This window comes from Cydia amplana, chromosome 8 (genome assembly GCF_948474715.1).
Source record: "Cydia amplana chromosome 8, ilCydAmpl1.1, whole genome shotgun sequence".
Lineage (NCBI taxonomy): Eukaryota > Metazoa > Arthropoda > Insecta > Lepidoptera > Tortricidae > Cydia > Cydia amplana.
The window spans coordinates 11,900,071-11,924,530 of NC_086076.1; the positions used below are offsets into that span (position 1 = coordinate 11,900,071).

General features: G+C 36.0%; 2 protein-coding genes and 1 long non-coding RNA gene across 3 annotated transcripts; all 3 read left to right on the forward strand.

Moving 5' to 3' along the window:
- The first annotated feature begins 434 nt into the window (after positions 1–434).
- Positions 435–2,796, forward strand: LOC134650445 (uncharacterized). The gene is made up of 3 exons (XM_063505400.1): positions 435–512; positions 1,392–1,732; positions 2,622–2,796. The coding sequence occupies exons 1-3, from the start codon at positions 435–437 to the stop codon at positions 2,794–2,796; spliced, it is 594 nt and encodes a 197-aa protein (XP_063361470.1).
- Positions 2,797–2,892: 96 nt separating this feature from the next.
- On the forward strand, positions 2,893–3,490 carry LOC134650560 (uncharacterized). The gene is made up of 3 exons (XR_010097050.1): positions 2,893–2,952; positions 3,034–3,160; positions 3,368–3,490. It is a non-coding gene; the product is annotated as an uncharacterized LOC134650560 (long non-coding RNA).
- Positions 3,491–8,513: 5,023 nt separating this feature from the next.
- On the forward strand, positions 8,514–22,698 carry LOC134650307 (cuticle protein 19-like). The gene is made up of 4 exons (XM_063505267.1): positions 8,514–8,789; positions 11,573–11,731; positions 21,426–21,522; positions 22,528–22,698. The coding sequence occupies exons 1-4, from the start codon at positions 8,778–8,780 to the stop codon at positions 22,668–22,670; spliced, it is 411 nt and encodes a 136-aa protein (XP_063361337.1). The 5' UTR covers positions 8,514–8,777; the 3' UTR covers positions 22,671–22,698.
- The last annotated feature ends 1,762 nt before the right edge of the window (positions 22,699–24,460 follow it).

Consider the following 24,460-nt stretch of genomic DNA (forward strand, 5'->3'; position numbering starts at 1 on the left):
CTAATTACTAAAAAAATATTATACCTACAAAAGTCGAGTCGACCTAATTTTGGTACTAATATAATTCACTATGGCTAATGAACTTGTGGTAAATAGTAGGTAATTACTTAATTAGTGGGTTTTGGTTGTCATCTGACGTTATACTTTTACTTGCTTTTACTACAAAAGCAATTCCCTCCTTTTTCGTCAGTCACAAAAATAAATATTACGTTTTGTGACCACAAAACTAAAAAATCTTTTCGACAATTATCTATAAGTAGGTTACTTGTATATGTATTTATTTTATTTATCATATGTTTTTTATGGTACCTATTAAAATGTACCTACATTAAAAATAAACCAGGTTACCCTGGCACATACGCGTTCGGCTACAGCCGCGTCTCCACCAAGCGCATGCGCCCGCGAGGCAGCCTCGCGAGCCAAATGCTCGGTCTATGTGGACGTGCCTCGAGGCCGTTCGGGCGCACGTTGGCTCGGCCGAGCGTGCCTCGGGGTCGAGCCGTCCGCTGTCGGTAAATGTGACATGCTCAAAGGTGCCTCAGTGTGCGCTGTTCGTTCGGTGTGGACTGGTGGTGGTTTTGGCTCGCGAGCGCAGATAGTTTTAAATAATCGGTGCTTGAAACATAACATGTTTTCCATCCATTGCTGATTGGAGCAACATGGGGTATATTCCATTTATTCTCAAATTCTTCCGATATAGCTAGCCATTCTTCTTCTGTAGACGGAATGTAAAAAAATACTAGGTATTATTTATTGCATTTATGTTTTTGCTTTGTCATAACCCAACACATACCTATGTTACGAAACGTGCGTTTTTGTGTAGAAAACGTAGTAAAAATTTGATTTTACTACATTGTTCACTTCACTAGAAATGGGTCCTCAACCAATTCCTTATCATTAAACTAGAAAACGATGACATTATCAAATAAAGGGACACTGTTTGCTAGTTTCAACTATTCACACGTGAGATATTAACGAACAAAAGAAAAACCGTGGCAGAATAAAACAAAAGCACAAATAAATAACCAGGAAGGAACAACAAAACAATTTGCACAAGCCAGGTCAGTTAACCGGCTAGTAACAACAGATGCACGTGCCCCCATTGTTTCTCAGACAGACCCAATCAACCAGAAACGGCTGAGCGACAAAATAGTAATTTTCTCTATAATTTGTCTCGCACTTTTTAACTTTCTCAGACAACAATGAGCACAAATTTTCAAAATCTTCCAGGGACATACGTGTAAAATTATGTACGGTTTCGTCATGTTTCAAATCTTGAAATAATTTATTCCCATGTTTATTGCGACGGCATAAAGTTTTTTTATCCACCAGCGTCTTGGTCTTTTCTTGAAACATGAATTTTTCCTCTTTTTTAAACAATAAGCCACTAGAAAAATAGCACCAGCAGAAATAACACAACTATCCATCGTGAATTGCCTCGGACTTCTGATGGCTCGGTCTGCCTCGCGAGGCTCGCCTCAGTGTCTCCGAGCGAAACCGCGAGGCTGCCTCGCGAGGCCAGGCTCGCGAGCCACACATCCGAGGCTGCCTCGCGAGCGCGTGCGCTTGGTGGAGACCCGGCTTACGACGTATTAGACGCAGCCACCGGCAACACCCAGTACCGGAATGAGGAGCGGTACCCCAACGGTACCGTAGTGGGCAGCTACGGGTACCTGGACCCGGCGGGCCGGGCTCATCGGTACCGATATGTGGCTGATGAGAAAGGATACAGGTTAGTATAGATATCGAAATTCAGATGTGGGTTAGCATAGCCGTAACATTGAAATATGATGTGTCAAGCAATGATATTATATAACCATAGATAGGTTATACTCATACTTGAGGAGCACAAAAAATACCTAAAGGCAACTTGTCCAATTTGTCACAAGGTAAGCGCTTCAATTTTGGAACGCCCGTGACCTATCTTGAGTTATAAATCATTTGGTGTCAAGAGGTACCTAATTTTACTTTACCATGCATATTAGTAAACAAACCACGAAGTAATATCCTAGAACTATTATATTTATAATTATCAATGGGTAAATATACCTTTCTGTCCCCACCAGAACTAAAACGGACGGTTATACGTTGGTATCACTATCAAAGTTATGCCGCTCGTCCTATTTCATTATTAAATCATAAATCATTTATTATTTGCAACCATGGTGTTAAACAGGTACGAGAGATCGTACATAATTATTACTTGATCGTATTAGAGTACAATATCTGGGAGACCGAGCTTTGCTCGGAAAAAATATAAAATGTCAAAAATGCGCGTTTTCCCAGAGATAAAACCTAGCTAGATCGATTTTTCGCCCCCAAAAACCCAGGTATAGCAAATTTCATCGAAGATCGAACCCGTTCCCGAGATCCCCGAAATATATATACATATAAATAAAATAAATATAGGTATAAGAATTGCTCGTTTAAAGTTATAAGATAATTATTTTCCATCGTATTTTTACGGAAACGTACGCACGTGTCTTGTTGCTATTTCAGTCAGTCTCGGTACAAAAAGTACTGAGGTTGACTGAAGTAGCATGACAAATACGAACGTTTCCGAGAAAATACGACGGAAAACAATGATGCACTTCATCATGGTGTTTTTATATTTATTTCAGGGTAATGAAAGACCGCCCTAATCTCTACACTGCACCAATAGTCAACCCTAACACCATCGTGAATACCGATGAAGATACAGTCACTTGGAAGAGGAAGAAACCACACCGTACTATAGCAAAGAATGAGATAAGGAGAAACAATGTCAATTCATATCCGACCCTATATTTTATTTAGCTTCTCTGAAAACATTATACTATTTTAACAACCTTTTTTGGTTTTATTTTCACTTAAGTCTTTTCTCGAGTTTCTTCAACCGTCACTTTGACTTTATGAAAATGGTACACAGAATTATTCGTATCGTGTTATTGTTTTTTCCCACAATAGTGAAATGTAAGTTCCTATATTGCATTAACAATGTACTTATAAGGATATGTTTTGTAAAGTTTATGTACGATTAGTTTTGTTGTCCAGGTACAAACCTCGAGACAAGAGACGAGAAAACTTATCCGAATGGAACGCTAGTTGGGACATATCAATATGTAGACGCACAGGGTAACCGCGTGCATGTGAAGTACTTTGCTGATAGAAATAGTTACAGGTGTATAAGTAGTTTTTTTTGTTGAACTAAACATACTAACCACTAAAAATATCCAGAGGGAATTAAGTGTAGTGTTAGTGTAATTGATTTGTTTTAATCTGAATGTATGGATATTATGCACTAGGTATCTATGTTCACTCATCCCGTCACTGTTTATTTTTAAACGGTTATTTTGTGGGTTCTAAGCATGTATAATATTATTTCCAGCATCGATTTAAGAGGATACAAGATCCCAGAAACCGCAAAAGAGACCCAAAGTTTAACTTTCTCAGGAGCTAATCCAACCGCCGAGGAGACAGATACATTGGTGCCGTTAAAATTAGACTTTCCTGTCGTTGACAAAATCTACACAATCGAAAACCCGACAAACGAGTATACTAATGATAATTCTAACAATAACCAACAAAATCATGAAACTAATGATGAAGACCAGGCCGAAGATTATAATTTTTACGATTCTGTGAAAATGCCTAACGTTAAAGCTGATGAAAAGGCCAAGGAAATGAGGAAAACCATAAGAAAGATTCGACAAACGTTGGATATTTTTATGAGGAAAAGACCTACATAATTCCATACCTAATTACTTTTACATCGGTCCTGTTTAGTTTATATTTTATTGAAATAATATTTACTGTTACTAACAGTTCATTTTTATTATTATCCTCCACAAGTTAATTTCAGGCTCATTCTGAAACAGGGAGATGTAAGTTTTTGGCATATATAGGTACTTTTTTGGTTAATAAGAAGCATTTTCCGATATTTATAGATTCTCCGGGGCTTTTCCATTTCAACTTGTATTTTGAAGCACGACATAAAATCAGTTAAAGTCACGTTTATACTAGGGAATGCAAACCGGTTATTTTTTGTATGGAAATAACCGCGGTTTCGGTTAATAACCGATTATTTCCATACAAAAAATAACCGATTTGCATTCCTTAGTTTATACCTTTATATCAGACATTGACCGTCAGTTTTGTGACGATTGCTCACCGACCATTAATGGTACAACAGATAAGTGACAAGGCCCATCTCCAATTTAATTAAAAAAAATAATTAAACTACTGCACTGGTCACATAAAATTTTCATAGTTGAAGTAAAGTAGCGACATCGTGGCGATATGAGTCGGCGTTACGTAGAGCAGAGAACCAGTGATTGCAGCATTATTCTCGCATGGTGCCAGTTCCAACATTTAGACACAGATGGAGCTAAAATCAAATCTAATAAAATGTGATCTATACGACAGTAGGTAGACAGATCGAGCTACATTATATTTCCCGGGATCAAAATGATTGAACCAATGTTCTGCCTCTTACTGACAGACTGACTGACTGCGTTAAGTCCATAAACGTCACAATTTTTTTTGCGTCCTGTAGGACTAAGATGGCCGGCTCTTTATCATTTGTCACCATGGCTGTCACGTTCTAACAAATATGTAAGTGCGAAAGTGACAGCCATGGTGACAAATGATAAAGAGCCGGCCGTCTTAACCCTACTGTAGTGTCTCTTTTCCTTTTTATGAAATAACATTTATGCGTTTGAATGGGCTGTATAGGAGGGCGTTTGCTTTCATACGATTTTTAATTATTTCCGCGCTTCCCGCACGCTCATTAAAAGAAAGGAAACGTTTTAGGCCCACCATTCATGGGAGTAATCGAATTTGTATCTTGACATTTCTGTAATTTATAAAAGTAGGTTATTACAAAGTTCGATTGGGCCTATTGAAAATAATACTCACAATTTATGTAGGTAGGTATTAATAGTCTCAAGGAATTTTTTAAATTATAATACTTGAAAAATACATTCCCAGGTACAAGTAGGTCAACATGCAATTGGTCTACGGCCTGTCATATATTCTCGGACTTGGCCGAAACTTCATTGCATATAGAGCATCACACATTTTCCATAATCGTTCTCGATTTTTCTTCCGGCTTAAAGATTTAACTTAAGATAAGTCCCACTAAATTAATTATAAATTAAAGAAAACTCGGTAAGTATTACACTATGAGATGACGTAAGTATCTTGTATTGTTCAATAGCGTTGTTAAGTTGATACGGTTTAGTTATAAAGATACCCAAGTGAGGTAATACCTGTGACAGGCGATGGACTACTTTACCGATGGTAAAATATGGTGTGTTGGCTGAATATGCTATGAGGATAGCACGTACGGAGGGACTTGTTAAAGTTAGTCTATTGTTATTCTAAATGCTGATCTATGCTAATAAGTTGAGGATTGTGCTCTGTTTTAAATTATGCATAAGGAAATATAAACAGTACCTAAGCGAAAGTTTCAAGCAAGGTGTTTACATTAAATAGGGACCTAGTTATTTCCTAAATGCCTGGTAATAACATTTATTTAAGGTCAGATGGGGTAAGAGAAACATAGGTACTTTATTGTACTTGGCTTAGCATAAGTATTTTTAAGTTAATACTATTTAACATTAGGTTCCAACTATGTTAATAAAAGAGGGACGGGTAGTCTATTTCAACGCGGGATATGTCGCGCCAATGTGTCTGGCCGTTTTGTGCGCGAGGAAATTGCCTCGCGCGTATGCTCACTCTGTGTGGATGGACCCGGCTAATACCAAGTACAATAGGTGTTTAAGTAATTTCCTAAATCCTATTGAAGCATCGGAAGGAAAATATTATTCGCTTTTCCTATTATGTCATAACCATAACTACTCCTTATGTCATAACTACTCCAAATTTCCAAAATTTCAAAAAATCCAAATTGCAGTTGTTTGCGCTATCCTATACATTTTCTATACATAACTAGGTGAAAGTTAATGATAACAAGGTAACACTGCAATTATTTGTAGTAATCTAGTAAGCAATCTGGCTTTAAACTAGGACATTCATCCAGTTTTAGTGCTAGTGATGCTAAACGGGCAATAATTATACTTAATTATTAGATATTGTGCAATATTCATCGTAACTACTGACAGTGTTATGACTCGAGAATCATAAATAAACCCGTTTTGTGCAGATGTAAGTAACAACATCACTACAGTAGAAACGAACGCACAAAGAGAAAAACACGAGTACCGAACCTATTCGTATGTAAGACGAGGTAGTTACTATAGTGTCGTGGCGGCCCCAATTGCCCCAAAGGCATTTTTAAATATTCATTTTGAATAGAATAGGTAATAATACATATTTGACATTCAGGATCACGACCCCGAAATCACCCAGTATTATACTGCCTATAATAATATACAGCAAATTGACTAGCGATGTAGGATTCATTTTCGCTGAATATGAAAAATTGAAATGAAAAACCATTACCATTACCACCATGTTTGAAAAATATCATAATACAAATAAGTTGTAGTCTGTTAGCCCCACTTGCACCATTCCACTAACCCGGGGTTAACCAGTTAAGCCTGAAGTTACCATGGTTACCAGTACAATTTGACACTAAGGTTAATGGTTTAAACCTTCGATCAATACGGGCTTCCGAAGGTTTAACCGCTTAACCCCGGGTTAGTGGAATGGTGCAAGTGGGCCTCAGTGCTCTAAACGGGACTTAAATCGTCACGAGACTGACTAGAGTAGGATGTTAAGTAGACCAATCACACAGATCGCACTCACTGCTTATGTAACCCGACTCGCGTATTAGTGACATATTGTAGGTAATATAATTTTTCAACACCAAAATTGGAAAATATTAAGATGCTTTTGTAACGTCGTATTTTAGTTTAACAAAAAAATTAAACCAGGACTTTGTCACCGGCGGCGTAAAGAACAAATTCAATTGAATGAAACGAGACAAATGGGTAAGTGGGTACAATAAGTAGTGGGTATGTGAAACCATTCAGATTCCGTAACCACTTTAGACAATGACTTCAACGCGCGCTTCTATTTGGTATTATGTTGTCTTCAAAAGTTGACAACCTCGTAAAAATAACTCATTTTATTGTTCAGAACATAACTTACGTTTACTTTTCTATAACGTAGGATTTATGTCATTTTCTATATACTATTCCAGTGTATAAAATACATAATATTTAGGTATGTACATAAAAGACTGGCTTAAATTATCCAAACTTTTATCACATTTTATATTTATTATACATTATTTAAAATAACCTAAATGCAGTAAAAACGTAATATGCAGATGGCGACTGTTATTTAAACAGAGGAATTAGTTGACTTTCAGTCTTTTCCCAGGATCTGAATATCGTGGAACCGGAAATTTATCATCCGACCATCGATCGTTGATTCAATTACGTTTTAGGCTAATCTTTATTTGTTTGAATATCAACTGTGCTATGTTAAACTTAATATAAAATTCCAATCTTCACACACTTTTACTAGAGTCAAGCGAGCTAACCAAATTTTTATTTCCTTACAGCTTTTATTATTGTTCGTGTTTGTTAGTGTTTGTTGAAGTGCAAGCAATAAAATTTTGCATCCAATGCACCCATTTAACATATTCTAGCTAACTTTGATTTAGATAATTCCAAGGTCTAGTACTCACCATTGATACATTTTATAGCAGAAATTGAAAAATAAAAAAAATTATGGGTTCGAATTCGAAACCTATATTATATGCAAAACCGTTATTATTATAACCATTAAATTTCCTCATAACAGGAACGCTCATAGCTTGAGTTGATTTTTACACGTAAACTGATGCAAGTGCTGTAATCATCAAACATTATTCAATGAACTACTGCTTACCGAGCAATACTACTCAATCGCAAACTAATCTCTCTATCGCATATACACATAACTAGTTAAAACGAGATAGAACGTCGAGTCGAAGGTTTTGTTTAGTATGTAATTAGATCGAGCTTTACGCTTTGCTACACTTAGCAGTGCAATGTTGCATGTCAAATTGCAGACTCCTTCTGATAACTGCACACATTGGATGAAAAATTTATGAATCTGGGTGAGGAATGACATAAGCTAAGGTAATAATAATACAATATTTACTAAGATTTCACGAATCATTTTTGCTGATTATGGATAAACATTTGCTCGGTAATTTACGAACAAAAATTAAATACCAATACTACATATAAGAATTATATTTAGTCTTTGGGTAACCTAACTTAGGTTGTGTTCATGTTCATTGTTAGAAAATGCCATAAAACTGTTTGAGGACACGATTTTTAAATTTAGTAAACAAGACCGATGTGTTAATTATTGATTGAACTACAAATCACTACGTATTCGTGAAGCCTCTTCATAAATATTTTCTCAATATTATGATTATAGTAGTTGTAATTATCGAAGAAAAAACTTCAACTAGTTAGCTACCAGCCAGAACAATAAGGCATAGGTGGTATAAGTGACTGCTGTAAACAACCTCGAGTAACTTCTTACCCTTCTTCTACAGACAGTTTTTACGGTACCGTAAAATTGTTCTGACTTCACAAAAACAAAGCATACCGTCCACCGAATCTCATTTGTAAAAACTAGTCCAAGTATAACAATTGGCGGGTTGTTACGCCTCCGTTACCTGATCTCATGTTTTCCCGGCGCCGGCGCCCACCACCGCACCACATATAAAGTCCCCGCGTGTTTTCACTCCTCACATTCGTAAACTTGCTACCGAAAAGCGAACTCCTGTTTTTCGGTTTAGTGTGGTGCTTTAGTGATTCGAAAAGAAAATGGCCTTCAAGGTGATTATGGTTATTTTTTAAGGCAATGGAGAAATTAAGCCATTTTTGTAACACCATCCCCGACTTCAATTCACGTCATACTTACAAATTTACATTACATTTACAACAGAATTACCTAAATAACCATCATTATCGCTATTAATTGTGGAATATGATATTTTTGTTAGATCAACAAAAACTATTCAATAGATAGTAGGATATTAACTGAATGAATAATTAAACTAACAACAGTGTTACATAGTTGTATGAATGTCCGACAAGTTTCATGTTTGGAAGTACTTATGTCAAAAGAATGCTCTAATAGCTGAAGGAGGGAAGCTAATATCTGATTAAATGATAACCTAAGTTTCCTTCCCGGTTATTAAATCGAAGGTAATTAAATGAGTCGTTGCTTCAACACAGTCTAATTATAACTTATAAGCTAGTTTGATCATCATGCACTTTGGAAAACTGGAAGAATACCCAATAGTAAAGATCAAACTCAGAATTTTTATATGTTTTAAATTCTATAATCAACAGAGCTCGGCGGGGGGGGGGGGGGGGGTTGGGATGAGCTAATTTCCTTATAATATGACGTAAGACTTGTCAAATTATAAGGTGAATAGCTCACCCCCGCCGAGCTCTGATAATCAATCAATAATATTATATTTACCTATAGCAAAACGAAGTTATAGTTACGTCTCTTTAAAATGAATAATAAGTTTTTGGCAAAAAAATCATTTTTGGTACAAGCTTTTATGGCTGACTGTACTTTTCTTACGACAGACAACTAATACTCATCGAGACAATTCTAAAAACCCCTAACACAATTAGGTTGCGTTGTTTCATCACAGAGTTCCTATGGCCACCTCTTGTCTCCATTATCAGATCAGCTCAATGGTACCATAAAATTGTATTGTCACCCGACTTACATGTGTATGCAAAATTTCAGCACAATCGGAAATCGGGAAGTTGATCAAATTTAATTTGCAAGATTCCATTACATAGTTAGTTACATACAGGTCGATCTAATAAAAGCGTGTTATTAAAAACAAAAAGAGTGTGTGAACTGTGCGATAATAATTGTAGAGTCAGACCAAGACATGTCATTTGCAATGACAAAGTATGATACTCGTAATGTCATCGTTAATGTCAAATTTAAAAATATGACGTGTATAATTATTGAACGAGACGCCTTCACTTTGTTTTATACAATTAAGTGGGTGCAAAGTTAGCTTAAGCGGACTCTAGTCAGTTATTAACATCTTTATTTATTTTTATTATAAACGACTATTAAACTTATCCTAATCTTAGCTTGTTTACTTACTCGTATGTTAGGAACTATTTGCGAAAGCAGGCAGGACCAAGCTAAGTTAGCTCAGACTTTGCAATAACAAAGTATTGAGTGTCACCATAAATGTCAAACTAATATGATAATGTGACTTTTATTATGACACTTCCACAGTTTCACACTTTGCAACATCGAAGTAGGAACAGAATTAACTTGGTTTGAGTATATACAATTTTATTTTCCTTCCAAAGAAACTCTTTTAATCTACCTACTCTTCTTTGATTCAGAGTATTCAGACTTGCGCCGTTCAAGCACCTCATTACATGATACATATTTGCCTAAGTGTAAGACCCGAGTGGACGCTCTTGTTGGGCGTGCAGCGGGGCGGGGCGTGCGGCGTGCATGTTAAACAAATTCAAGCGTATAGGAGCGGCCTTAGTGCACGCTGCTCAAATTACTTGTGAGCCCGACGCCACGCTGCACGCCCCGCCGAACGCTCCGCTCCGAGCGTCCACTCAGGCTTTACACTAAGTGAAAACAAAAGTGAACTTAAGTCATGACAATAACACATTCCACATAACTGCGGTGACAATAACCGGCATCTTCTGAAAGCTGTGGGAGCACAAGGAAAAAACTTACCTTTGTTTTATCGATCATGTATTGATAATACAATATGGCCATTGTTTACTTCAAAGATGATTTTATTAAGTCTGCTTGTGAATGAAATATCTACTTAGTTGTGGTTTCACTATCGTTTAGTTGTTAATTATGATATGTAAATAGATGATATAATAGCACCAATAGTTTTAGTTAAAATATCCATATTAGAAAAATGAAAATCATGTAATGTTAATATTAAACGTATTACATCGTGTAGCTCTTAATAGCTGTAATCTCTTTACATAATTATAAACTCTGAATATTTCTTTTATTCTATAATGAGTGTATATTTTGTTGGGTGTCCATTTTTTACCGAGTTTCAAACCCATAAAATTACAAAATAAAGAAAAAGTAGATCGCCATAAGTTAATTTATTCAAAAGTAGGACCACTATAATTAATCTGTTACGAAAGTTAGTTTGATACCATTAATGCATAAGTATTTTAATACTATCGTAACACATTTTGGATTCTCTTAAATTAGCTGTCAAATAATATTATACATATTTTTGGTACAAATTCATATGATTATTTTTCTTTTGCAAATATGTATTATTATAATTCAAATACTACCTACCTACCGTTTGACCATATGGTACCTACCGTAACTTTCTTGATACACCGTGCTCTTCTTAATATGTTAATTTCAAGAGTATATTCCTGAGCGTAAACCAAGTTAATTTTAATAAGTACCTTGTACTTTACTTTACATCCGATCTTACAACTTGCAGTAAATCTGATTAGCACAATAGAGGCGTCAACGAAAGCTTCTGATCGCATACTCTTCTAGATAAAGCTCATATCTTATCTACTCTTCTAGATAAAGCTCTCATCTCATTTGTTTAAATTTTCAGCTAACAATCGTAGCCCTGGCGCTGGTGGCATGCGCGCACTGTCGGATGTTCACATACGTCCGGCCATCTGAATCCAAGTCTGCGGCTACCGTCGAGCGCGCGCAGCCTCGCCTGGGCTTCGAACACCACGTCTCCGAAGATGAACACGTCGACTATTATGTAAGATCATTTTAAATTTAGGATACTGGATAATTTGGGGACTGTAGGAAAAATTGAGTCATTTGATGGTGTGCGGAAACCTTAGCATATGGATTTTTCAGAGATGTCACTGGTTCGTTCTCGACCCTGGATTCATAGATACTACTGTATTTCATCACATATGCCTCCTTGGGAGTTCTGGAAACGTTAAGCATGAAGATAACATTACATATCTCATTTTATTGCAATCGAAATAACATTCCGTTGTGCTTCACCTCCCTTACTTAAATAGGCGGGTGTCACGCGGGGACAGAGCATCAGTATGATAACCGCCTTACACATTACTATAAAAATAAAATCTGTAAAATACAATTACGTCTGAGTATATTAATTTATTGAAGTAATATATTTGAATGCTAAAAGGATACAGTCAACGAGCGAAAGGAGGACTAAGGCGTTCTTCGTCATCTACCTTAGCAAAATGTAATGTCTATTAATCTAGTCTAGAGAAGTCTTTATTAAAGTGTTAGTCGTAAAGTCAGCCATACGTAATGCCCCACTGCTTAGTCCAATACACATTACACTTCAATTACAACTTTCATTGCAATGGCTTTCCATTACTATTTCAATATTCACTGTTTCACTTTTAACCATCTCATAACATGTAGGTATTATTCTAGTACATTATAAAACGTAAAGTATTATCCGCTATGTATGTAGAAACGGAATCTTGCTTAGTTTGAAAAATGTTAAATCGTTAAACTGGAATTAAAACGCCAGATTTGAAAAAGTACCTATACTTAAACAAAACATCACATCTATTTACAATATCAATAATTTGGGAACATCTGAGAATTAATTTATATATTTAGTTTATTAGATGCTTGAGAATGATTTACATACCTACATTTAAAGTCATATTGTAATAAACTAGTAAAATGCCAATAAATTAATGCCAAAACACAGATTAAAGACATTGAGATAGCTGATATAGGTAGTATATATGTATATAAATGATGTATGTACTAGGGAACTAGGGCATATTATTTATTTTACAAAGAACCAGATGCCAGAACGAAATTATTCAACCAAAAATATAAACATCATTGAATAGTGCAATATTTATCACTTAACGGATACTTAAATGACATCAAATTGACGGAAAAAGGAAGTAACATGCAAATTTGTAGTGCTACAAATGCGATGCGAAACGGGTATGGAAATGAAACCAATGAAATATTCAAACGATTATACAAAACGCAACGAAGTAACGTTGCAACGCTCGCAAATTATTATATTTACAGCAATGATATTAATGCACGCAGGGACTGTTATGTTTTTAGTAGCTCTTAAGGAGCCCACTGACTATGAGTCCGCCGGACGATATCGGCCTGTCAGTTAGAACAAAAAGTTGACAGCTCCGAACAACTGATAGGCCGATATCGTCCGGCGGACTAGTAATCAGTGGGCCCCTTTAAGGTGTTTACTTATTACCTATAATGAGCAAGCGATTACAGTACAGTAAGCGATTTGTTTTATATTATCGAACTGTGTTTATCAGAATTGGATTAATTATGTAAAATATAAGTAATTAACATTTACAAACATACCTAACTCATAAATAACTATGGGAAAACAAATAAATTAAACTACGTTTTAATATTTACGTGTACATTTCACAAGATATCATAAAATTAATTGGCGATTACCGATCAATAATCGTAATAGCTATAAATTCTAATTAATTTTAAATACAACATACGTCGGAAAAGATTCTATTTCATAGGCGTTTTTTGTTGCTTTAAGCGTTAACAGGAAAAACATTTTTCGCTAGAAGAAAACCTACACATATATCTCTAATGATATTTGCCAATTTCATCGAACAAGCGATTTCAGAGACTACGATATTTCTCGTTTAATCAAATTAGATAGATATCACAATCAGCGACTAAAAAAAAAGGTCGAGAGGAAGTATTATAATCACTACTTATTGTAGACAATAAAGAGTAGATAATACTTATTGTAGATATAAAGCAGTTTTATATTCATGAATAAGCAGGAATTCTCATACAAACGACACTTCCTGTGTCGTATTGCGCTATAATAGTTGACAGTCGCACGCGCTTCTTCGCAAACTTTTGGCGGTGGTGCCAGTGACAAGAGGCCGCGATTTATAGGCGGTTAACATCTAACCAAAATCGAATGTAATTTTATTTTTGTATCTAATATAAATACCTACTGCGTATAAAAATAGTACGAAATTCAAATTATTACCAAGATTTTAGTACAACAATTGAACTAAGTACAAGTAAGCTACTTTTAGACATCTTAGCGAGGGTTCTTTATCTAGGAGCCGGGTTCAGTATCTCAGGTTTGGAAGCCACATGTCTGTTATGCTAATAAGGTGTTTAAAAAAACTACAACTTACAAATATGCTGTTTTCTTCTCTTTAATAACTTTTTAACCTTACTATTCAATCCTAATTGAAAAGAGTGTGAATTAAACGGAAGTGGTGTAAGTACTTATTCAACTTTAAATAAAATCGACTATTACGAACATGTTTTGACTTCAGTAACTTGCAAAACTCCAAAAAGTCCAGTTATTTATAATAACCATCACTCAATGCTAATCGCATACCTACCTGCTCGCTCCTCTCTCGTCACATAACCACTGCGCGACAGCGGAAGCACTTACATAATGATTGTCATTCGTGAAACGTTTCACTGCGATAAAAGAACGATCTGCGAGGATCTGCGCTAGTTAGTAGTATGTTCATAGCTGTGACATCGTTTATGTAATGTTAGTATAAACTTCTAAAGTATTACGATGGAAGAGAAACGTGAGTAGAATGATGGAATCTTTACTACCTATATTACAGGTAGTTTTATTGGTAAGGAAGGGGGTGACGAGATCTTTTTAATTGTCTATACATTCGAAATCGAAACGGAAAGCTAAGGTCCTTACCTATGAACTAGAACGTTGCAAGGCCGTACATTTTGGGGACATTTGATAATACTATCGTAGTAATTAACGAGAGTTAAAAGCCATATGTTTTTTACCGATATTTGGGCACTGTTCTAAATGCCCGCTTCATAGAGTAACATTATTTTAATTACCTTGAACATACCTTAGAATTAACATATGACAGTTACTGTTGATTATTAATTAATATATGATACCTTTATTATTAAAAGCAGCATGTGGAATCATCAATTAAAACCACATTTATCTGCTGAAAAACACGTAGTTTAATGCATATTTAACAAAAGCGTTCTTTTAGGTTGTTAGGTTATATCAAAATCCCTAGTTCTTGACATTAGCGTTTTGTTATTGTACATGTCCATCGGCGTTTCGTTTTAGTCAACGGTCTTAACTATGATATTATATAATACTTTTGATATTTACTAACATTAATCAACTATTACATTTTAACAATATTAATGACACTTTATAAAACATCTATTATAATAACAATACCATAACGTCAAATAATCCCTTTAGGAGCATTGCAGACCTGATCAGTGTCAGAGAGCTTAATATATATCCATCTCACTCTACTACTTTAGTGGGTCTCCTAAGCTGTCAAGCCTGCAACCACACCAGTCTACATTACTAATAGAAACAAGTTTAAGCAAATATCTATCAGTCGGCCTTCCTGATAAAAATTTGTTTGTCCCTAAACAAACATAAAATTACAATGTTTAATTTGTGATTTTAGTTATCAAAAATGTGAAACAATTTTAACATTAATTAAAACATGAAATACGAGGACCCAGTTGGAGTTAGTCACATTTTCCATTCTCTACATAAAATTGCCACTATTGTCCAGGCGGACAATAAGAACTCCAGCTATTTATTACTAAGTTCACAATATCAAAGTTAAATTACGAAAATTATAAAAATTGACTCTAAGTGACGTGTGCGTGCTTCAGAGGTGACTCGCCGACTGGTGGGAGCGACCGATCGGCCGCGCTCTTCTACCGTGTGGGCTGCGTCCCGCACCCCGCATCCCTTCGTGGCCGTCGGGTGCTCGTACATCCTCCCGGCGTTGAAAGCCTGGCTTTCAACTAAACAGTTGCAATTCTTTAAGTTGCCTTTCACAGGTCTAGAATGGCGATCTAGTCAACCCTTCGACAACCTGCAACGCGTATAGCTAGGTCCAAAAAAAAAATTGCAGAAATTCTTTATGTTGCCTTTCATGGGTCTAGAATGGAGGTCTAGTCAACCCTTCGACAACCTGCAACGCGTATAGCTAGGTCCAAAAAAAATTGCAGAAATTCTTTATGTTGCCTTTCACGGGTCTAGAATGGAGGTCTAGTCAACCCTTCGACAACCTGCAACGCGTATAGCTAGGTCCAAAAAAAATTGCAGAAATTCTTTATGTTGCCTTTCACGGGTCTAGAATGGAGGTCTAGTCAACCCTTCGACAACCTGCAACGCGTATAGCTAGGTCCAAAAAAAATTGCAGAAATTCTTTATGTTGCCTTTCACGGGTCTAGAATGGAGGTCTAGTCAACCCTTCGACAACCTGCAACGCGTATAGCTAGGTCCAAAAAAAAAAATTGCAGAAATTCTTTATGTTGCCTTTCACGGGTCTAGAATGGAGGTCTAGTCAACCCTTCGACAACCTGCAAATCCTGCAATATGTTTAGCTTGATTGCTTTCGCTTGAAGATGAAAGGTGCTTGAACAGTAGCTTGTTCTTAAACTATATCTTCTTATAGGTCGGTTTAGAAATGTAGCAAAGTCCCTTCTACAGAATTCAGAGTTTGTTGCCCTTTAATGGGTAGGTAAACCATTCTTCCCTTCGACAACGTCTGTAGTTGGGATAATACACATCTTGTTGATGGCTCTTCTTGTTGTTCCTCGATTTGTGATTACATCGGCGACACGATTGACTCCGTCTACATCAGGATACAGACGACTTATAACAACACACCGTGAATTTCACCAGTTCACAATTGATCTGGCCATTCACGGCTTCCAGCTGCACCGTGGACTTCACCGGTTCACAATTGATCCGGCCACCCACGACTTCCAGCTGCACAGTGGACTTCACCGGTTCACAATTGATCCGGCCACCCACAACTTCAAGCTGCACCGTGGACTTCACCAGTTCACAATTGATCTGGCCACCCACGGCTTCCAGCTGCACAGTGGACTTCACCGGTTCACAATTGATCCGGCCACCCACAACTTCAAGCCCCAGCTGCACCGTGGACTTCACCAGTTCACAATTGATCTGGCCACCCAACGCTTACAGCCGCAACTGCACCATGGACTTCACCTGAAAGCCATAAATACACACAAGCCAGATTACTTACATTTCAAAATTATTATTTGTAACATTTTACTTATCACACATTCTCTAATATGTCATTAAAAATATTGTTTCATTAGTCTCAATTACGTTGAGACATTTCGCTCCGTACCCCACCAGTCACCACTGACACCAGTGTAGCCGTGCGAACATGATCACTCAATCTCAATCATATTTATCAACAAATAACAGCAAAATCGGCAATACTTTCTTTTAACAAAAATAAACATGACACTTTCATAAACAACAATAACTCATAATCGGTTATCAGTTAGGTTAGCCCTGAAAGTCGGCAGTTTTTTTTTCTTGCTTCTATAACACTTAACTTTTGAGCCTCATACGCCTTCCAAGTCACATCAGGGGACTTGTGACGCAGCTGACTGGTGCTCAGCAACTCCAATGTCCGCGATGACTGCGCGCCACTTAGGCCCGCCAGACTCGCACCAATGCTCAGGTATGCAGACCCACGCAGACTTTTGCCAGTACATTCTGTAACCATACGTCAGGGCAATAATTTTGTTCGTCATACATAACATAACACGTTTGGATTCAACATTTGAAATTACGGTTGAACCATCCTTGCTTTCTAAATATTTTCTAATAATTTATCCAAATGTTTGATCAGAATGAATTATATATGACCAATCAGGGAAAGCATATGCCCAGCCGTGGGACGTCAACTGGTAAGAATGATGATGGCTTCAATTACATCAACATGTATCAAAATGTACACTTATATAACAAGTCACATACTCTCTCGAGATTCTCGTATTAAAAATAGATTTTATAAAAAAATTATAATGTCAACAAAACATGTGATCACAATATTGACCTAAGGTGTATCTGTATACTGTCCATATTGTATGAGCATAGAATTTTCAAAGACATATGGGATAAAATTTGTCATATGAATGTGTAGCCTTATTTATCGATATGTACGAGACTTTCGTCTGTGTCATTCACAGTGTTTTATTACGGCAATTAAAAAAAACACAGGCGTAAGAAGTCATGCTTTAAATCTGTTTGAAAACTACCTTTTTTTTTTATAGACAACGTACAGTTATTTCAAAATATTGTAATAATTCCAAAACAATAGAAATAAATCAATCGGAATACGTGATAGTAAATACAGGCGTGTCTCAAGCGTGATAATCATTATAAAACACAGATGAAAGTTATTTTTAATCACAATTACGTACTATTTAATAAATCGGGTAAAATTATGAAAAGTAGGTGAGTTGACCGTGATGTCACTATACTCGTTTTAATGTAAATTCCACACTAGTAAATCGTTTTGACAGTTAACAAAGAAGCTAATTTGACTAGTAGGCAAGTAGCCTATAATTGCACATTAAGAAAAACGATCGAAAGGCTAGGAAAAATAAACCTAAATGTAAATTTTACCAAAACAAATGTTATGCAGCTCAGCAGTTACAATCCCGATGATTTTAATATTAGTGAAACAGGAATAACCATTGACCCACATCTAAACTGGAAATCCCATAGAGCCTACTTTGAGAGGGAAGAATTTCTTACGCTAAATGGAATTTATATTCTAGAAATATGTACTGTTGTATGACATAACGTTAATATTTTGAATATGATAGAGATAATATTATACAACGCCAAGCTTTTAAGTCACAAAATTAGTTACGTCAGGTAATAACTTAACTATTAGTTCTGGGTTCTGGGTACCTAACTAATTAGTTTAAGGCATACTTTGCACGATGCTAGCATAGTAAATATAGATATTAAGTAGATGTAAGTAAACATTGCACGCCTATATTGGGTACTGTTGGGACAATGTTCTTGTATAAATGTCATCTTCTGTACCCAGTTTGTTAAAAAGTAATTTTATTCTATTCTATAGCTAGCCATCTTTCAATGTTAATTCTTCACATACCCACATAAGGTTTACCACCTTCGTGTCAAAACACCAATAAATTTATTATATTTTACCTTTTATAACACTTATGTAGTGCCATTATATTATTACCATTATACTATGACACTGTCAGATTTTCAATAAAAATTGGCATGAAACAGCCAAATACTTCAACTTAATGAAACAAAAGAACTTGTGTTGAGAATACTTAACTTCTCTCATAGTGGTGCATGCAGCATTCAACTTGGTAACTTTTGACATACTACGGAGTCATCTCTCACCGACAGATTTCTTTTACTGCAAATAATTTCTTGCACCATCCAGTTCGGTGATGACTCCCATCAAGCAGCTGCAGTGGCCCTTTGTGAAGACATTCGAACATTCTAACAACACACAACATGCAACATTTAACAAACAACAAAAATATGTGATCTGCTTCTGTCACATCTTATTCCGCATTTTTTTTTTTTTTTTTTTATTTGACAATTAGATTGAAGCTTAACTTAGGAACAAACACATTCAGAAATATTATTATCCTTGAAACAAGGCATTGAGTCATCATTCTAATCATTCTTGTGTTATATTATAGTAGTATTGACTATGGTTTCCATGACTAACCAAGACTTCATTAATAATTTAAATTAATTAGCACTTTTACAAGTATCATAATTCATAACATAACATTTTTATTAATTCACTTCTGAACTGTCTGATATGGTACAGTCAACAACCATATCCTTCGAGTACATGTCCGTGCTCATGGCACATGTCACTTCAACCTTTCCATTTGGACATCACATGCTTTTAGTATCTATGCTGGCCTGTTCTATTTTATTTGAAACAATACAATACAATTAGCCTTCAATCACTGACTCAGTTATAGTTTTGTTATATTTCTTTATCATTGATTTTACATTTTCACTAGTCAGGTTGTCGGGGTCTCCGACAAAAACCCTCTAAAGCTTTATAGTCTTCTCTGTTTTTGCAACATGTTCAGGCAGTCTTCATTTGAAACATGTTAATAAATAATAATTATTCAATGTAGAAGACAATTTCAATTTCAATTGTAAATATTTTATTTAAAATTTTTACCATGCTATACCTACTAGTACTTTTACTTACAAATTATGTGAATTCTGCTCACATAACACCATAAAACTTTGTATAATTTGGCTTACCTCGTTCAATCTTGTATGGCTGATTATATTTTATATACCTCCAAATCCTTTTACTCATTTGTGTGTAATTATTCTGCAACACCTCTGCGCTTATGCAGACATAAAGCTTGTTCTGGTAAACAATACCTCCAACAGGAAAACACATTTATTCTGTGAAAATATAAATGAAGCAACAACTTTATCTGAAATGACAATTATTAACATCTCTTTCCATAATGTGATCATGCTACACTTCCCAAAACATTCTCAAAGGGATCATTTTAACATTCTTCTTCTTCCTCGATTCCTCATAACTGAGGGTCATTGCCATTGTACCATTAGATCTAAGATTTTAGGCTGGAAAATGTTTGCATACATGCAATACTATCCTACAACAAGTGCAATAGTCTATAACACAACCTTTCACAGGTTTTCCTTGATTAAGTATGTAATACTATTCAATATTTGACACTATGGCACTCAAGTTCTTGATCTGCTTACAATTATATTATAACTTAGGTGGCTTGTACCTCACTCCAACAATTGAAACGATACGATATAGCTTACCAAATGTCTTATTCCAACTAACTTCTCGTATTGGGCAAGATTGGTATGACGCCATGAACGAAAGCCATGCAAACCGTCATAAACAACACATCCGCCTTCATAAGGCTTCACCAAAGATTTGCCATAATTATTATTCAATGATGAATGGTGCGAACACTACAGCAAAATCACTTGGACCGGTGGCGTTCATCCGGTGATCCGTCAACAATAAGCGAGCAATCCAGAATATGGTGGACGTAAAAAAATTTTTTTCTTTTCCACTTCTGATAAAAGCAGCATGTGGAATCATCAATTAAAACCACATTTATCTGCTGAAAAACACGTAGTTTAATGCATATTTAACAAAAGCGTTCTTTTAGGTTGTTAGGTTATATCAAAATCCCTAGTTCTTGACATTAGCGTTTTGTTATTGTACATGTCCATCGGCGTTTCGTTTTAGTCAACGGTCTTAACTATGATATTATATAATACTTTTGATATTTACTAACATTAATCAACTATTACATTTTAACAATATTAATGACACTTTATAAAACATCTATTATAATAACAATACCATAACGTCAAATAATCCCTTTAGGAGCATTGCAGACCTGATCAGTGTCAGAGAGCTTAATATATATCCATCTCACTCTACTACTTTAGTGGGTCTCCTAAGCTGTCAAGCCTGCAACCACACCAGTCTACATTACTAATAGAAACAAGTTTAAGCAAATATCTATCATTATTAATAGAAAATGTTGCAAAACTGTCAACCAAATCAATAATGTTTCTTCATCTGTTTCAGGCGTATCCAAAATACGTCTTCAAATATGGGGTGAACGACTTCCACACCGGTGACATCAAAACTCATCACGAGAGCCGCGATGGTGACGTAGTCAAAGGTAAGATCGCTGATTGTGTCGTGTCGTTCTGTGTAATTCGTAGCCACAGACAAGACATCCTCTAGACTGAGCATAGTAACGCTACCCCCTCTGCCACTATATACGGTAGTTTTACTCCATCTTCGAGTCAAAGTGTCAGAATCCCGTGCCGTAATTGGTCCGTGTCTTTGAACGGACCGGGATTCGCTCACCTCGTCCCCCCGCACCCCCGTATTTTTGGCAGCATCGGTTTCATGAAATAATTGCTCTAAACTCCGTCTAGAGGATTCCTAGTCTATGTTCGTAGCCCACCGATTATCAGTCCGCCGGACGACATCAGCCTGACAGTTACAACAAAAAGTTGACAGTTCCGAACAACTGACAGGCTGATATCGTCCGGCGGAATCAGTGGGCCCCTTTACATTACAATAAAGAAAGAAGGAACCAACTTTCGCAAAACATCATTTTCCGGTTTTCATCCCGAGTTTCACCTCACGAACTGTTGGTTACCGAATATAAATGTACGAGTTACTATAAAAATATCCAAATCACTCTATAATGATGTGCCTACAATATTTGAATAGATCTTTCGATTTCTCCAGGTTCTCATTACTCGTATATCCTGACGACGTGATGACAATAAAGTGACTTATTTAATACCTACTTCGTAAAGTCGGGCCTTAGGTCCAAACACTATTACGAAGTGGGGCAGTTCGTTGGTGCGCATGTTCACTTGGCATTAATATCGGGGATTTATTTGTGGTAGTTGTACAATTTTACTAAGTATTATTTATTTATTTTTTCTTATTACAAGGAATTAAAAAAATGTATTAAATCCGATACGTTCGAGGAGAGGATTCCTTGGCTCAATGTTTTTTCACGGCTTTCGATTTTGTATGCCAATGTGAGAATATACAAAGGCAGCGGGTATTACTTAATGGATTTCCATAGAGAAAACCGTAACCGTATTCAACTAAACAAAAAACTATGTATGTATAATCTTAACATAAAATCCTTTGTTTCCAGGTCAATACACAGTCGTGGAGCCGGACGGTTCCCTGCGCACTGTGGACTACACGGCCGACAAACACAACGGGTTCAACGCGGTCGTGCACAAGACCGCGCCCATCTCCCAGCACGAAGCCACTCTTCTACACCATCATCATTAGCGTTTAGATTGGTTCATTACTTGTGTCAACGCAGGGAGAAAAATGTAGCTTCTGAATTTACTGGGCTGTGCTGCAAATTCGTTGTTTTCTATGCCAATGGGACAAAAGTCCAATGCTTGCTGAGTGGGTTATGTGGCATAGGTACATTAAAATTTACGTCGGTTATTTTTAATTTTAACATGTTTTAATGAACAATCATGTTAGATGTAGAATATTAGAGGAAACTGCATTCGGTGTAGCTGTTTAGTCAGATACAGGTGTCTTGGTTAAGCAATACGCATCCGCCTACTTACTCCTGCGTTGATTTAAGTTGACGTTACTAATTTAATGAAAAATAAACGAACATTGTTGACAATTGCTAAATTCTGAATGAATTTATTGGATACGATCTCTCATAGTCGAACTGTGTCTTAGAAGGCCTTATTCTCGATTTTGCTAAGTTTGTAAGTGTTACTGTTATTTAAATTTAGGTTATTGTTGATTAGATTTAAGTACTCTTTTATACGCTTGTCGCTAGGAAGAGATAATTATTCTTGTTTTTATTTATATCTTATTTTGATAAATTTCCAGATGTACCTGATGTTTGTAACTATCTATAGACTAACTAGATTTTTAAATGTGTATTAGCACGTACCACACAAATGTATCTACTTGATGCCCTGATGTACGTAAATACGTGGTTATTAAACTTCCTTTTCGTTTTATGTAATACTTTTGTATCAATATTTACGATTGTCACAAATAAATGTGAGAATAAATTGATACAATACAAGACTACATAGTGGTTATTTATCTTATAAACAACCTCCCTGGCCATACTAGTCCTCACTATCAGGAGTACTTAGCAGTATTAGCATTTGAATAAACTTTTGGAAAAGATACATAGTTAAGTGAAACGTTGTAGGTAGGTTTAGGGTAACATTCCATTTCTGACCGCAGTGCACTACTGGTACTGAAGGCGTCGCTGTTACTGTCAATTTCCATAGTAAAATGAACAGTGCAGCTGCGGTTGGAAATGGACTGTCACCTTTATGGGAAAATGTGTGGGAAGATACAACATGACAGATTGAACATGAACGTCCTGTTGAAATCATGCCACCAGTTTATTCGCAATCTTAAATGCATCTTGAAATTTCGTATAAGTACTTACAAGAGGCATTTTTTAATTTTTACAATTCCGTAGCCTAAAAGGCAAAAACGGAACCCTTATATTTACATGCGCCCGTTTGTCGAAAGATATATTATTGAAATTAAGAACAGATGTATACATTATTGTGTTGCTGCTGCTGTAGTTTAGAAGTTTTACTATTATAGTAGGGGTTTCACTCCATATATGTTAGTAAAAGTGCACATTTTTTTTCAATAAACAAACTGTCTCTGTTTAGCCAAATGGTTGACTGGTAGAGAATGCCTCAAGGCGTTAAGTCCGCCATTTGTACTTTTTTTGTGTACATTTGTGCAATAAAGTTTAAATAAATAAACATTAACGTGTGACAAATTGATAGGTTAAAAATAAATTACATAATTTTGATAATTATTGCTCTAACCCGGTCGTACGGAATAAAATAATATTCTATCATCCGGGTCCAAACTTACATAAAAATCATGACGGTGACTCATAAGTTTAAATAGATATGATATAATTCGGTACTAAAGAAAAAGCTAAGTACTAAGCCCTTCAGTGGCGGAGGCTGGGTGATATCAACATAAACAAAAACACCTATGAAATCGTACAATGTTTGAATGCATTCAGAAATGCGTTACTGGTCCCTGCATTTATTCATGTTGAT